Here is a 17094-nt window from a genome sequence, read left to right as displayed (position 1 = left end):
CCGCCTTGCTCGGGAAGCTGTCGGATTCTCGCGAGATTCGTATTCTATATAAGGAGCCGCGCGTCGCCGCCATTTTCACTCGTGCTTTGGAGATGATAGCAAGAGGACGTGGCTGCGTTCTCTCAGTTTCTGTGTTCAGTGTGCTGCAAATATCTGTGCTCAGTGTGCTGCAAATATCTGTGCTCAGTGTGCTGCAAATATCTGTGCTCAGTGTGCTGCAAATATCTACGTTCTCTGCCTGAAAAACGCTCCATATCTGTGCTGCATTGTAGTATATATAGTAGGAGGATAGTGCAGATGCAGAATGTTGCTGTGACCACCAGTATATATATATAGCAGTACGGTACAGTAGTCCACTGCTCTACCTCTGTGTCGTCAAGTATACTATGCATCCATACCTGTGCTGCATTTTAGTTGTGCGCAGTATATAGTAGGAGGGGACAGTGCAGAATTTTGCTGTGACCACCAGTATATATATAGCAGTACGGTACAGTAGTCCACTGCTCTACCTCTGTGTCGTCAAGTATACTATGCATCCATACCTGTGCTGCATTTTAGTTGTGCGCAGTATATAGTAGGAGGACAGTGCAGAATGTTGCTGTGACCACCAGTATATATATATAGCAGTACGGTACAGTAGTCCACTGCTCTACCTCTGTGTCGTCAAGTATACTATGCATCCATACCTGTGCTGCATTTTAGTTGTGCGCAGTATATAGTAGGAGGGAACAGTGCAGAATGTTGCTGTGACCACCAGTATATATATAGCAGTACTGTAAAGTAGTCCACTGCTCTACCTCTGTGTCGTCAAGTATACTATGCATCCATACCTGTGCTGCATTTTAGTTGTGTGCAGTATATAGTAGGAGGGGACAGTGCATAATGTTGCTGTGACCACCAGTATATATATAGCAGTACGGTACAGTAGTCCACTGCTCTACCTCTGTGTCGTCAAGTATACTATGCATCCATACCTGCGCTGCATTTTAGTTGTGCGCAGTATATAGTAGGAGGGGACAGTGCAGAATGTTGCTGTGACCACCAGTATATATATAGCAGTACGGTACAGTAGTCCACTGCTCTACCTCTGTGTCGTCAAGTATACTACAAAAGTTCAGTAAAATGACCCAAAAATCTAAATTAAAAGCGTCTGATGAGAAGCGTAAACTTGCCAATATGCCATTTACGACACGGAGTGGCAAGGAACGGCTGAGGCCCTGGCCTATGTTCATGGCTAGTGGTTCACATTCACATGAGGATGGAAGCACTCATCCTCTCACTAGAAAACTGCAGTGCCACTCCTAGATGGGCCAGGTGTTTGTGTCGGCCACTTGGGTCGCTTAGCTTCATCACACAGCTACCTCATTGCACCACTTTTTTTCTTTGCATCATGTGCTGTTTGGGGACTATTTTTTAAATCTGCCATCCTGTCTGACACTGCAGTGCCACTCCTAGATGGGCCAGGTGTTTGTGTCGGCCACTTGGGTCGCTTAGCTTAGTCATCCAGCGACCTCGGTGCAAATTTTAGGACTAAAAATAATATTGTGAGGTGTGAGGTGTTCAGAATAGACTGGAAATTAGTGGAAATTATGGTTATTGAGGTTAATAATACTATGGGATCAAAATGACCCCCAAATTCTATGATTTAAGCCGTTTTTGAGGGGGTTTTGTAAAAAAACACCCAAATCCAAAACACACCCGAATCCGACAAAAAATTTTCAGGGAGGTTTTGCCAAAACGCGTCCGAATCCAAAACACGGCCTCGGAACCGAATCCAAAACCAGAACACAAAACCCGAAAAAATGCCGGTGCACATCACTAGTCTCAACAAACATGTTCAACGTCTCAGCTCTATAACAAGTTGGATGTTATTTGGGCTTCCCTCCAAGAAGTATTATCAAGAGTAAGCTCTATCACGCCACTCGTTCCCAACTCCCAGCAGAATCTAGATGGGAATAGTGCCTTGCCTATATTGGAAAATATTGTACAATCTCATCCTCAGATACATGCCTCTCCGCCCATGGATCTGGGGGCTCCTACTGCCTGTTCTACGCTTGGAGCCTTCAGTATGCCTGAGGGAATAGGGAAATCTCTGCTGCCTGATTTGTATACGGATGATTTAACTTTCCCTCCAATTTCCGTCTCTGGCTCTGAGTATGTGCTTCCTATTGCTGGGGTCCTCTTGGGGTTCCCCAAGTGGCAGTCTGGTTTTAGAATTGTTTTGGTTATCCAGGGCTATAATTAGTTCATGGAGATGGAATGGCTACTCTAAGAATCGCTGCAGGCACTCCCGTTCTTTACTCAAATTGTTTCTTTACCTTTCCTAGAAGCGGTATGGGGTGATGCCGAATTTTGTTAGTTTATCATTAGATGATTGATTGTCACACAGGACAGATGCTCGATTCCATTCTGGCCACATTTACATTACGATTTATATCTCCTTGAACTCTACAAAAATATTTGTTTATATGTTTATTACGATTAGCTCCTAGTTTACTACATTGTTTGTAATCTGTATTACACATGAGTATAGGCATGTTCTGTATTATCATTTTATTGGTTATTGTTCCCCTTCCATACTAAGCTTAAAACTGCTTTCCTAATATTCTTAAACTTTCTATAGTATGTGATTTTCTAGATTTGACTGGATCATAATGTAGTTGTTTCAGAATTTTTTTTCTTGTTTTATTAGGATATTCTTCAACTGCAGATACTGTTTCATTTCTTAAAATTCACCACATGTTAAAAATCGAATCCAGTACCTACTGCAGCATGTTTTACAACCTATGACATTTTCTACTAAGATCATTTTGTATTATCTCTTATCTATACTGTTCAGCTTTACATATACTGAAAAATGAGAATGTATCGATATATTATTTCTCTGACGTCCTAGTGGATGCTGGGAACTCCGTAAGGACCATGGGGAATAGACGGGCTCCGCAGGAGACTGGGCACTCTAAGAAAGAATTAGGACTACTGGTGTGCACTGGCTCCTCCCTCTATGCCCCTCCTCCAGACCTCAGTTAGAATCTGTGCCCGGCTCGAGCTGGTTGCACACTAGGGGCTCTCCTGAGCCTCTAGTAAAGAAAGTATTTATTAGGTTTTTTATTTTCAGTGAGATCTGCTGGCAACAGACTCGCTGCTACGAGAGACTTAGGGGAGAGAAGTGAACCTACCTGCTTGCAGCTAGCTTGGGCTTCTAGTACACCATTAGCTCCAGAGGGATCGCACACAGGCCCAGCCTCGGTCGTCCAGTCCCGGAGCCGCGCCGCCGTCCCCCTTGCAGAGCCAGAAGCAAGAAGAACGTCCTGGAAATCGGCGTCTGAAGACTCCGGTCTTCATTAAGGTAGCGCACAGCACTGCAGCTGTGCGCCATTGCTCCCTATGCACACCACATACTCCGGTCACTGATGAGTGCAGGGCGCTGGGGGGGGGCGCCCTGGGCTTCAATTAGAGTACCTTAAATTGGCAAAACAACACATAATATAGTCTAATAAACTATATATGTGTAAAAATCCCCTGCCATAATATTAATAAAAGAGCGGGAGAAGCCCGCCGAAAAAGGGGCGGGGCTATCTCCCTCAGCACACTGGCGCCATTTCCTCTTCACAGCTCCGCTGTAAGACAGCTCCCCAGGCTCTCCCCTGCAGTTTCCAGGCTCAAAGGGTAAAAAAGAGAGGGGGGGCACTAAATTTAGGCGCAAAACTGTATTGTATAGCTGCTATAGGGAAAATCACTTTCTGTATTAGTGTAAATCCCTGTTTATATAGCGCTCTGGTGTGTGCTGGCATACTCTCTCTCTGTCTCCCAAAAGGACTTTGTGGGGTCCTTTCCTCAGTCAGAGCATTCCCTGTGTGTGTGTGTGTGTGTGCGTGCGGTGTGTCGGTATGGCTGTGTCGACATGTTTGATGAGGAGGCTTATGTGGAGGCGGAGCAGGTGCCGATAAATGTGATGTCACCCCCTGCGGGGTCGACACCAGAGTGGATGGATATGTGGAAGGTATTAACCGACAGTGTCAACTCCTTACATAAAAGGTTCGATGACATAACAGCTGTGGGACAGCCGGCTTCTCAGCCAGTGCCTGCCCAGGCGTCTCAAAGGCCATCAGGGGCTCAAAAGCGCCCGCTACCTCAGATGGCAGACACAGATGTCGACACGGAGTCTGACTCCAGTGTCGACGAGGATGAGACATATACACAATCCACAAGGGGCATCCGTTGCATGATTACGGCAATAAAAAATGTGTTGCACATTTCTGACATTAACCCAGGTACCACTAAAAAGGGTATTATGTTTGGGGAGAAAAAGCAACCAGTGGTTTTTCCCCCATCAGATGAGTTGAATGAAGTGTGTGAAGAAGCGTGGGCTTCCCCCGATAAGAAACTAGTGATTTCTAAAAAGTTACTGATGGCGTACCCTTTCCCGCCAGAGGACAGGTTACGCTGGGAGACATCCCCGAAGGTGGATAAAGCGCTCACACGATTGTCAAAAAAGGTGGCGCTGCCGTCTCAGGATACGGCCGCCTTAAAGGAGCCTGCGGATAGAAAGCAGGAGGCTATCCTGAAGTCTGTATATACACACTCAGGTACTATACTGAGACCTGCTATTGCTTCAGCATGGATGTGCAGTGCTGCAGCAGCGTGGTCTGATTCCCTGTCTGATAACATTGATTCCCTTGACAGGGACACTATATTGCTAACCATAGAGCATATTAAAGACGTAGTCTTATCTATGAGAGATGCACAGAGGGATATTTGCCGGCTGGCATCTAGAATAAATGCAATGTCCATCTCTGCCAGGAGAGTATTATGGACTCGGCAGTGGACAGGTGATGCGGATTCTAAAAGGCACATGGAGGTTTTGCCTTACAAGGGTGAGGAATTGTTTGGGGATGGTCTCTCGGACCTCGTTTCCACAGCAACAGCTGGGAAGTCGACATTTTTATTTTTTACCTCAGGTTCCCTCACAGCCTAAGAAAGCACCATATTATCAGGTACAGTCCTTTCGGCCCCAGAAAGGCAAGCGGGTTAAAGGCGCGTCCTTTCTGCCCAGAGGCAGGGGTAGAGGGAAAAAGCTGCACCATACAGCCAGTTCCCAAGAACAAAAATCCTTCCCTGCTTCCACTAAATCCACTGCATGACGCTGGGGCTCCACTGGTGGAGCCAGGTGCGGTGGGGGCCCGTCTCCGGAACTTCAGCGACTGGTGGGTTCGCTCACAGGTGGATCCCTGGGTTCTACAAGTGGTATCTCAGGGATACAAGCTGGAATTCGAGACATCTCCCCCTCGCCGTTACCTCAAATCAGCCTTGCCAGCCACTCCCCCGGACAGGGAGGTAGTGCTGGCGGCAATTCACAAGTTGTACCTCCAGCAGGTGATAATGAAAGTTCCCCTCCTTCAACAGGGACGGAGTTACTATTCCACAATGTTTGTGGTACCGAAACCAGACGGTTCGGTGAGACCCATTCTAAATTTGAAATCCTTGAACACTTATATAAGGAGGTTCAAGTTCAAAATGGAATCGCTCAGGGCGGTTATTGCAAGCCTGGAAGAAGGGGATTACATGGTATCACAGGACATCAAGGATGCTTACCTGCATGTCCCCATTTACCCACCTCACCAGGTGTACCTCCGTTTTGTGGTACAAGACTGCCATTACCAATTCCAGACGTTGCCGTTTGGTCTGTCCACGGCACCGAGGGTATTTACCAAAGTAATGGCCGAAATGACGATACTCCTTCGAAAGAAGGGAGTTATAATTATCCCATACTTGGACGATCTCCTTATAAAGGCGAGGTCCAGGGAGCAGTTGTTGGTCGGAGTAGCACTATCTCAGGAAGTGCTACAACAGCACAGCTGGATTCTGAATATTCCAAAGTCGCAGCTGGTTCCTACGACGCGTCTGCTGTTCCTGGGTATGATTCTGGACACAGAACAGAAGAAGGTGTTTCTCCCGGAGGAGAAGGCCAAGGAGTTGTCATCTCTGGTCAGAGACCTCCTGAAACCAAAACAGGTGTCGGTGCATCTCTGCACGCGAGTCCTGGGAAAGATGGTAGCTTCTTACGAGGCAATTCCATTTGGCAGGTTCCATGCAAGGATCTTTCAGTGGGATCTGTTAGACAAGTGGTCCGGATCGCATCTTCAGATGCATCGGCTGATCACCCTGTCCCCGAGGGCCAGGGTATCTCTGCTGTGGTGGCTTCAGAGTGCTCATCTTCTAGAGGGCCGCAGATTCGGCATACAGGACTGGGTCCTGGTGACCACGGATGCAAGCCTCCGAGGTTGGGGGGCAGTCACTCAGGGAAGAAACTTCCAAGGACAATGGTCGAGTCAGGAGGCTTCCCTACACATAAATATTCTGGAACTAAGGGACATTCACAATGCCCTAAGTCAGGCAAGACCCCTGCTTCAAAACCAGCCGGTGCCGATTCAGTCAGACAACATCACGGCGGTCGCCCATGTAAACCGACAGGGCGGCACAAGAAGCAGGATGGCGATGGCAGAAGCCACAAGGATTCTCCGATGGGCGGAAAATCACGTGATAGCACTGTCAGCAGTGTTCATTCCGGGAGTGGACAACTGGGAAGCAGACTTCCTCAGCAGGCACGACCTCCACCCGGGAGAGTTGGGACTTCATCCAGAAGTCTTCCAACTGATTGTAAACCGTTGGGAAAGGCCACAGGTGGACATGATGGCGTCCCGCCTAAACAAAAAGCTAAAAAGATTATGCGCCAGGTCAAGGGACCCTCAGGCGATAGCTGTGGACGCTCTAGTGACACCGTGGGTGTACCAGTCAGTTTATGTGTTCCCTCCTCTTCCTCTCATACCAAAGGTGCTGAGGATAATAAGAAAGAGAGGAGTAAGAACTATACTCATCGTTCCGGATTGGCCAAGAAGGACTTGGTACCCGGAACTGCAAGAAATGATCTCAGAGGACCCTTGGCCTCTGCCTCTCAGACAGGACCTGCTACAGCAGGGGCCCTGTCTGTTCCAAGACTTACCGCGGCTGCGTTTGACGGCATGTCGGTTGCACGCCGAATCCTGATGGAAAAGGGCATTCCGGTTGAAGTCATTCCTATGCTGATAAAAGCTAGGAAAGATGTGACAGCAAAGCATTATCACCGCATATGGCGAAAATATGTTGCTTGGTGTGAGGCTATGAAGGCCCCCACAGAAGAATTTCAGCTGGGTCGTTTTCTGCACTTCCTACAGTCAGGAGTGACTATGGGCCTAAAATTGGGTTCCATTATAGTCCAGATTTCGGCCCTGTCTATTTTCTTTAAAAAAGAACTGGCTTCACTGCCTGAAGTTCAGACGTTTGTTAAGGGAGTGCTGCACATTCAGCCCCCTTTTGTGCCCCCGGTGGCACCTTGGGATCTCAACGTTGTGTTGGATTTCCTAAAATCACATTAATTTGAGCCACTTCAGGCCGTGGAATTAAAATATCTCACGTGGAACTGGAAAGTGGTCATGCTTTTGGCCTTGGCTTCGGCTAGGCGGGTGTCAGAATTGGCGGCTTTGTCCTGTAAAAGCCCCTATCTGATCTTCCATATGGACAGAGCAGAATTGAGGACGCGTCCCCAATTCCTCCCTAAGGTGGTATCAGCGTTTCATTTGAACCAACCTATTGTGGTGCCTGCGGCTCCTCGGGACTTGGGGGCCTCCAAGTTGCTGGACGTAGTCCGGGCCCTGAAAATCTATGTTTCCAGGACGGCTAGAGTCAGAAAGACTGACTCGCTGTTTATCCTGCATGCACCCAACAAGCTGGGTGCTCCTGCTTCTAAGCAGACTATTGCTCGCTGGATCTGCTCCACGATTCAACTTGCACATTCTGCGGCTGGACTGCCGCATCCTAAATCAGTGAAGGCCCATTCCACAAGGAAGGTGGGCTCTTCTTGGGCGGCCGCCCAAGGGGTCTTGGCTTTACAACTTTGCCGAGCTGCTACCTGGTCGGGATCAAACACGTTTGCACAATTCTACAAGTTTGATACCCTGGCTGGGGAGGACCTTGAGTTTGCTCATTCGGTGCTGCAGAGTCATCCGCACTCTCCCGCCCGTTTGGGAGCTTTGGTATAATCCCCATGGTCCTTACGGAGTTCCCAGTATCCACTAGGACGTCAGAGAAAATAAGAATTTACTCACCGGTAATTCTATTTCTCGTAGTCCGTAGTGGATGCTGGGCGCCCATCCCAAGTGCGGATTGTCTGCAATACTTGTATATAGGCCCTCATTCCGAGTTGTTCGCTCGCAAGGCGAATGTAGCAGAGTTACACACGCTAAGCCGCCGCCTACTGGGAGTGAATCTTAGCTTCTTAAAATTGCGACCGACGTACGCGCAATATTGCGATTACAAACGAGTTAGCAGTTTCAGAGTAGCTCCAGACTTACTCTGCCTGTGCGATCATTTCAGTGCTTGTCGTTCCTGGTTGACGTCACAAACACACCCAGCGTTCGCCCAGGCACTCCCACCGTTTCCCCGGCCACTCCTGCGTTTTTTCCGGAAACGGTAGCGTTTTCAGCCACACGCCCCTGAAACGCCGTGTATCCGCCCAGTAACACCCATTTCCTGTCAATCACATTACGATCGCCGGAGCGAAGAAAAAGCCGTGAGTAAAAATACTTTCTTCATAGTAAAGTTACTTGGCGCAGTCGCAGTGCGAACATTGCGCATGCGTACTAAGCGGATTTTCACTGCGATGCGATGAAAAATACCGAGCGAACAACTCGGAATGAGGGCCATAGTTATTGCCTAACTAAAGGGTTATTGTTCTGAGCCATCTGTTCAGTGAGGCTCAGTTGTTATTAGGGAGGCCAATCCCGGGGCATTTTTTCAATCCCGGGATTCGGGATTGAAAAATGCTCAATCCCGGGATTCCCGGGATCCCGGGATTGCAGTAGGGATCAGTGTAGGGAGCAGTGTAAGGAGCAGGGAAAGTATTTGTGGAGGGCAGCAAGGCAGGGTGGATGTAGGGAGCAAAGGAGGGTGGGTGTAGGGAGCATATAAGGAACTGGACGGGAGGGTGGGTGTAGGGAGCAGCGGGAGAGTGAGAGTAGGGAGCAGCAGGAGAGTTGGAGTATGGAGCAGCGGGAGTATGGAGCAGCGGGAGAGTGCGAGTATGGAGCAGCGGGAGAGTGGGTGTAGCGAGCAGAGGGAGGATGTCAGGAGCAGAGAGTGTGGGTGTATGTAGTGATAGTACTTACTACTTGCGGGCACCAGCTAAGGACACACGTACTACTACTGACCGCGCTGGCAGCATTTCAAACGTAGCGCCGGCCACCATCCAGTCAGAACTGGCAGTCCGGCAGCCAATCAGGGGCCGCGGCTGCTGCTGCTTCCCTGATTGGCTGCCGGTGTCTCATGGGACTATTCTCCAAGAGACTTACTATTTAACCCTCCAGGTGGGGGTGTTACATTCCGAGGCTCTCTCATTCTTAGTTATCTCCAGAGCAACTCATCCTCTTGTTCCCGGCCTTCCTTGGCTCCAGCAGCATAATCCTAAATTGGACTGGACTTCCATGCAAATTCTTTCCTGGTGTTCTAAGTGTCATGACAAGTGTCTTCGCAAGGTCATTCCAGCTCGTCAGGCGGAGGTTCCTATTCCTGATGATCTCCCTGAGCAATTCCACCCATTTGCTGATGTCTTTAGTAAGGGAGGAGCAGACAAATTACCATTGCATAGAGAATGGGACTGCCCCATTGACCTTATATCTGGCAAATCTCCACCCAGAGGAAGAACTTATCCTTTGTCTATTCCCGAAACAGCTGCTATGTCCGAGTATATCAAGGAAAACCTTGAGAAAGGCTTCATACATCTGTCTTCTTCGCCTGCAGGAGCAGGTTTCTTCTTTGTCAAAAAGAAAGATGGAAGACTCCGCCCCTGTATCGATTACAGGGGGTTAAATGACATTACAGCCAAGAATCGCTATCTGCTACCCTAAATCACTGAGTGACAATTTTTTCAAAACCAGATCTAAGAGGGGCATATAATTTCATTTGTATATGTGCCGGCGACTAATGGAAGATCGCATTTAGCACTCGCGATGGGCATTATGACTATTTGTTAATGCCATTCGGTCACAGTAATGCACCGGCAGTGTTCCAGAACTTCGTCAACTAAATCTTCCGAGATTTATCGTAACAGTCCAAGATATATCTTAAAAACAGTTTGATAAAACTGAAACATTGATTGATAGCACAAGGTTTACGCTGATTGTCCGTGTTCCATATCTGGAAACACCCTTCACAAATCCTGTGTTTGCCCCTGACTTTGGTAATATTAAGCGCAGATGAGCCATCTCTAGTCACATAGTAGGTCTGACGGCACCTGAGTACCGGTGACAATTTCAGGCATTACCGGAAACATGACTGTTATAGGGCAAGCAGTTGGTTCTGGTGTAAGAGACTGATCCCAATGTGATATATTCATCTGCTGCTGTTACATAACAGACTATGGGGCATATTAATTATCTCTAAAAGTTATTTGTCCGGTTTGGAGCAGGAGAGTCGCAGCTGAGCGCTCATCCCTGCACACTGACAGTCCCGGCAGTAGAGGTGGGGGGGTCGCGGCTGTGCTGAGCTCACCGCCCACATTACTGGTAAGAGGGTGGCGGCAGTATCGGCAGTGTGGAGAAGGGTTGTTGGCAACATAGGTGTATGGGGGTGTGCAGTGTAGTAAAAAAATAAGCTCCCGGGGGTATGGGAGGCGCATGCGCAGTGTGAGGAAGTCCTAGGACACCTCAGCTGCAGGGTGTAAAATATCACTTTTCCTAAAAAACTGCTTAACAAAAATAACAGTTTTTCGGAAATGATATTTTTATATGGGAGGCATGATAAATTTAGAAAAAATTGTGAAATGAGAGGGTGAGAACTGAAAACCAAAAATTCTCATTTCACAATTTTTCAAGATGAATATGCACCTAGGTGTAATGAGTGATATTTAAAATAGTATAATTGCAATAAACACTTTTACCTAACTTACCCCAATGATTTACTATGAAACAAAATTTTTCCTTAGTGCATTTTTATTAAAAGTTTATTAACAGTTTCTTATAAAGAGCAGCAAATTCCGATGCGCTTTACAACTGGACACAATTAGAAGACAAAACTGGGTAAAAACAAACAGTCATAAAGGGAGGAGGGCCCTGCTTGCAAGCTTACAATCTCAACATTACATCATGTAACTGGATTTCTCATCTTCTATGTAGGGAACAACAGTGTCCCCATTCCTTACATCAGTGCATTATGACTCCACCCAGTGGGAGACCCCCAATGAGTTCAACCCGGGGCACTTTCTCGATGAAAAGGGGCAGTTCCGAACAAGACCAGCGTTTATGCCGTTTTCAGCAGGTGAGACTAATGTAACATATTCTAGTGCCATTATACATTATTATTATTATTATTATTATTATTATTATTATCATCCTTTATTTATATGGCGCCACAAGGGTTCCGCAGCGCCCAATTACAGAGTACATATGCACATAATCAAAACAGGAAAACAGTGACTTACAGTTGAAAACAATATAGGACAAGTACAGGGTAACTAAGCATAACTACACCAGTAAATGACAGAGATAAGTTCCAGGTGGCCAAAAAACTGTGTGATTTGGGCAGTTGAGGATTATTAAAGTAAGAAAAGGATAAGCACATGAGGGAAGAGGGCCCTGCTCGTGAGAGCTTACATTCTAAGGGGAGGGGTAGACAGACAGGGGTGACACAGATGGGGTACATAGAGAGCGTGGAACAGAGGGTTAGGATGAGATTTGGCTGGGTTTGGTAAAGAAATGGGTCTTAAGAGCCCGTTTGAAGTTTTGTAGAGAGGTGGAGAGTCTGAGGGGGAGAGGTAAAGAATTCCAGAGGAAGGGAGCAGCACGTGAAAAATCTTGGAGATAGGAGTGGGAGGAAGTAATCAGAAGACAGGAGAGTCGGCGTGCATTAGCAGAGCGAAGAGGATGGGTGGGAGTGTAAGGGGAGATAAGGTCAGAGATGTAAATGGGAGAGGAGTGGGTGAGGGCTTTGTAAGTGAGTGTGAGAAGTTTGAATTGGATTCTGAAAGGGAAGGGGAGCCAGTGAAGGTCTTGTAGGAGAGGGGAGGTGGATGTAGTGCGTTTGGTGAGGAAAATGAGCTGGGCAGCAGCATTGAGGATAGATTATAGTGGAGAGAGATAATTGTCAGGGAGGCCTGTTAGGAGGAGATTACAGTAGTCCAGTCTGGAAATAATCAGTGAGTGAATAATGATTTTAGTGGCATCCTTGGTGAGAAAAGGTCTGATCCTGGAAATGTTTTTGAGATGAAAATGGCAGGTTTGTGAGAGGTTCTGAATGTGTGGTTTGAAGGAGAGGGAGGAGTCATATTACACCAAGACAGCGTACTTGGGGCTAGAGGAGATAGTCGTGCCATCAATGGATAATGAGATTGTGGGAGGTGAGGTTGTGCGGGAAGGTGGGAAGATGATCAGCTCAGTCTTAGACATGTTGAGTTTAAGAGAGCGCTGGGACATCCAGGAAGAGATAGCAGAAAGACAGTTAGAGGTACGAATGAGGAGAGCCGCGGAGAGATCAGGGGAGGAGAGGTAGATTTGAGTGTCATCAGCATAGAGGTGATACTGGAAGTTAAAAGAACTAATGAGTTCACCTAAAGAGGATGTATAGAGAGAGAAAAGGAGAGGACCAAGAACAGAACCTTGGGGGACACCCAACAGTTAGTGGAAGTGGGGGCGAGGTAGCATCATGAGAGGAGACAGAGAAGGAACGATCAGAGAGGTAGGAGGACAGCCAGGAGAGGGCAGTATCGCGTAGACCAAGAGAGTGAAGGATTTGCAGAAGGAGAGGGTGGTCCACAGTGTCAAAAGCAGCAGAGAGGTCAAGAAGAATAAACAGAGAGTAGTGGCCCTTAGATTTGGCTGCATGGAGGTCATTGCAGACTTTTGTGAGGGCAGTTTCAGTGGAGTGGAGAGAGTGGAAACCAGACTGGAATGGGTCAAGCAGTGAGTGATAGGAAAGAAAGGCAGTGAGGCGATTATAGACAATAAGCTCAAGAAGTTTGGAGGCAAAGGGGAGGAGAGAGATGTGTCGATAGTTGGAGAGAGTGTTAGGATCAAGGGTAGGTTTTTTAAGAATAGGGGAGACAAGAGCATGCTTGAAGGCAGAGGGGACAGTGCCTGATGAGAAGGAGAGATTGAGAAGGTGGGCAAGATGGGAACAGGCAGAAGGAGAGAGGTAGCGGAGGAGGTGGAAGGGGATAGGGTCGAGTGGGGAGGTTGTTGGGGGGGGGGGGAGGAATGTATGAGGGCCATGACTTCCTCGCCAGATACATGGGAGAAAGATGTCAGAGTTGGTAAGAGGGAAGGGGAGGGGTGGCAAAGGATGGGTGCTGGCTGGTTGCTGGTCTGGTGGGATGTGATGTCCTGACGTATGGAGTCAGGAAATATTAGTACAACTGTATAAAAAACAGTTTAGATGGGAGCTTTGTGTATCATGTGAGGAGAATTGGTGGAGATGGGAGCTTTGTGTGTCCTGTGAGGAGAATTTAGGGAGATGGGAGCTCTGTGTGTCCTGTGAGGAGAATTGGGGGGATATGGGAGCTCTATTTGTCCTGTGAGGAGAATTGGGGGAGACAGGACCTCTGTGTGTCCTATGAGGAGAATTGGGTGAGATGGGAGCACTGTGTGCCCTGTGAGGAGAATTGGTGAGGCAGGAGCTCTGCGTGACCTGTGAGGAGAATTTGGGGGAGACAGGGGCTCTGTGTGTCCTGTGAGGAGAATTGGGGGGAGATGCGAGCTCTGTGTGTCCTTTGAGAATTTGGGGAGAAGGGAGTTCTGTGTGTCCTGTGAGGAGTATTGGGGGAGATGAGAGCTCTGTGTGTCCTGTGAGGAGAATTGGGGGAGATGGGAGCTCTGTGTGTCCTGTGAGGAGAATTGGGGGAGATGGGAGCTCTGTGTGTCCTGTGAGGAGAATTGGGGGAGATGGGAGCTCTGTGTATCCTGTGAGGAGAATTGGAGGAGATGGGAGCTCTGTGTGTCCTAGGAGGAAAATTAGAGGTAGGAGCTCTGTGCATCCTGGGAGGAGAATTGAGAGATACCGGAGCTCTGTGTATCCTGTGAGGAGAATTGGGGGAGATGGGAGCTCTGTGTGTCCTGTGAGGAGAATTGGGGGAGATGGGAGATCTGTGTGTCCTGTGAGGAGAATTGGGGGAGACAGGAGCTCTGTGTGTCCTGTGAGGAGAATTGGGGGAGACGGGAGCTCTGTGTGTCCTGTGAGGAGAATTGGGGGAGACGGGAGCTCTGTGTGTCCTGTGAGGAGAATTGGGGGAGATGGGAGCTCTGTGTGTCCTGTGAGGAGAATTTGGGGAGACGGGAGCTCTGTGTGTCCTGTGAGGAGAATTGGGGGAGATGGGAGCTCTGTATGTCCTTTGAGGAGAATGGGGGAGACGGGAGATCTGTGTGTCCTGTGAGGAGAATTGGGGGAGTTGGGAGCTCTGTGTGTCCTGTGAGGAGAATTAGCGGAGATGGGAGCTCTGTGTGTCCTGTGAGGAGAATTGGGGGAGATGGGAGCTCTGTGTGTCCTGTGAGGAGAATTGGGGGAGATGGGAGCTCTGTGTGTCCTAGGAGGAAAATTAGAGGTAGGAGCTCTGTGCATCCTGGGAGGAGAATAGAGAGATACCGGAGCTCTGTGTATCCTGTGAGGAGAATTGGGGGAGATGGGAGCTTTGTGTGTCCTGTGAGGAGAATTGGGGGAGATGGGAGATCTGTGTGTCCTGTGAGGAGAATTGGGGGAGACAGGAGCTCTGTGTGTCCTGTGAGGAGAATTGGGGGAGATGGGAGCTCTGTGTGTCCTGTGAGAATTGGGGGAGATGGGAGCTCTGTGTGTCCTGTGAGGAGAATTGGGGGAGATGGGAGCTCTGTGTGTCCTGTGAGGAGAATTGGGGGAGATGGGAGCTCTGTGTGTCCTGTGAGGAGAATTGGTGGAGATGGGAGCTCTGTGTGTCCTGTGAGGAGAATTGGGGGAGATGGGAGCTCTGTGTGTCCTGTGAGGAGAATTGGGGGAGATGGGAGCTCTGTGTGTCCTGTGAGGAGAATTGGGGGAGATGGGAGCTCTGTGTGTCCTGTGAGGAGAATTGGGGGAGATGGAAGCTCTGTGTGTCCTGTGAGGAGAATTGGGGGAGATGGGAGATCTGTGTGTCCTGTGAGGAGAATTAGGGGAGACGGGAGCTCTGTGTGTCCTGTGAGAATTGGGGGAGATGGGAGCTCTGTGTGTCCTGTGAGGAGAATTGGGGGAGATGGGAGCTCTGTGTGTCCTGTGAGGAGAATTGGGGGAGATGGGTGCTCTGTGTGTCCTGTGAGGAGAATTGGGGGAGATTGGAGCTTTGTGTGTCCTGTGAGATGAATTGGGAGAGACGGGAGCTCTGTGTGTCCTGTGAGGAGAATTGGTGGAGATGGGAGCTCTGTGTGTCCTGTGAGGAGAATTGGGGGAGATGGGAGCTCTGTGTGTCCTGTGAGGAGAATTGGGAGAGATTGGAGCTCTGTGTGTCCTGTGAGGAGAATTGGGGGAGATGGGAGCTCTGTGTGTCCTGTGAGGAGAATTGGTGGAGATGGGAGCTCTGTGTGTCCTGTGAGGAGAATTGGGGGAGATGGGAGCTCTGTGTGTCCTGTGAGGAGAATTGGGGGAGATGGGAGCTCTGTGTGTCCTGTGAGGAGAATTGGGGGAGATGGGAGCTCTGTGTGTCCTGTGAGGAGAATTGGGGGAGATGGGAGCTCTGTGTGTCCTGTGAGGAGAATTGGGAGAGATGGGAGCTGTGTGTGTCCTGTGAGAATTGGGGGAGATGGGAGCTCTGTGTGTCCTGTGAGAATTGGGGAGATGGGAGCTCTGTGTGTCCTGTGAGGAGAATTGGGGGAGATGAGAGCTATGTGTGTCCTGTGAGGAGAATTGGTGGAGATGGGAGCTCTGTGTGTCCTGTGAGGAGAATTGGGAGAGATGGGAGCTCTGTGTGTCCTGTGAGGAGAATTGGGGGAGATGGGAGTTCTGTGTGTCCTGTGAGGAAAATTGGGGGAGATGGGAGCTCTGTGTGTCCTGTGAGGAGAATTGGGGCAGACAGGAGCTCTGTGTGTCCTGTGAGGAGAATTGGGGCAGACAGGAGCTCTGTGTGTCCTATGATAAATGAAATATTTTATGCTTCTATAACACAACTAATTCTCTCCCTCCCACCTTTATTCTCTCTCTGCTAGGGCCACGTATCTGTGCTGGAGAGGCCCATGCTCGCATGACACTATTCACATTATTTGCTGTTCTGCTCCAGAAATTCACCTTCACCCCGCCCCCTGGGACTGAGCGCCAGGACTTGAAAAGCCTGACACTAGACAGGGATACAACCGTTCTTATAACTCAGGTCTGCGCTATTCCCCGCTCCGTGTCAGCCTAAGGACTTTCATCTAGACAAAAAGTGACCACTGTATGGACACAAGGCATGTAATGTCACTTCATTGCCCAAGAAGGAGCTTTCTGTAATACTGGGTCTTTATGAGAAATACTTATTGGAATGTAATGTTCACCATTTAAAAATCTAGATACATTTTGACAGCATTCCATCTGATATTCTTTTCTGTTTTATTTCCTAATTCTATTTTATGTTGCTGCTGTTGATGGTATCATTGCTACTGATGATGATGATGGTGTCATTGCTACTGATGACGATGATGATGATGATGATGATGATGATGGTGTCATTGCTACTGATGATGACGATGATGATGTCATTGCTACTGATGATGGTGTGATTGCTGCTGATGGTGATGATGGTGTAATTGCTGCTGATGATGAAGATGGTGATGGATGGCATTGCTGCTACTGCTGATTGTATCATTGCTGCTGATGTTGCTGATGATGGTGTAATTGCTTCTGATGATAATGGTGATGATGATGGTGTCATTGCTGATGGTGTTGATGATGATGATAATGATGATGACGATAATGGTGTCATTGCTTCTGATGATGTTGCTGATGATGATGATGGTGATGAATGGTATTGCTGCTGCCGCTGGTGGTGATGGTATCATTGCTGCTGAAATTGCTGATAATGATGTGTGTCATTGATGA

General features: G+C 48.4%; 1 protein-coding gene across 1 annotated transcript in view; it reads left to right on the top strand.

Moving 5' to 3' along the window:
• LOC134927083 (cytochrome P450 2F2-like) overlaps window positions 1-16573 on the top strand; it is a 593292-nt gene extending 576719 nt beyond the window's left edge. The window contains exons 9-10 of the mRNA XM_063921081.1: window positions 11208-11349; window positions 16227-16573. Coding sequence (XP_063777151.1) covers window positions 11208-11349; window positions 16227-16420 — 336 coding nt within the window. The 3' untranslated portion in view covers window positions 16421-16573. The remainder of the gene's footprint in view (window positions 1-11207; window positions 11350-16226) is intronic.
• Window positions 16574-17094: the final 521 nt, after the last annotated feature.

This window comes from Pseudophryne corroboree, chromosome 5 (genome assembly GCF_028390025.1).
Source record: "Pseudophryne corroboree isolate aPseCor3 chromosome 5, aPseCor3.hap2, whole genome shotgun sequence".
Taxonomy (NCBI): domain Eukaryota; kingdom Metazoa; phylum Chordata; class Amphibia; order Anura; family Myobatrachidae; genus Pseudophryne; species Pseudophryne corroboree.
The sequence above is the reverse complement of the archived record's forward strand: the minus strand, read 5'-3'. Positions and strand labels throughout refer to the sequence as shown.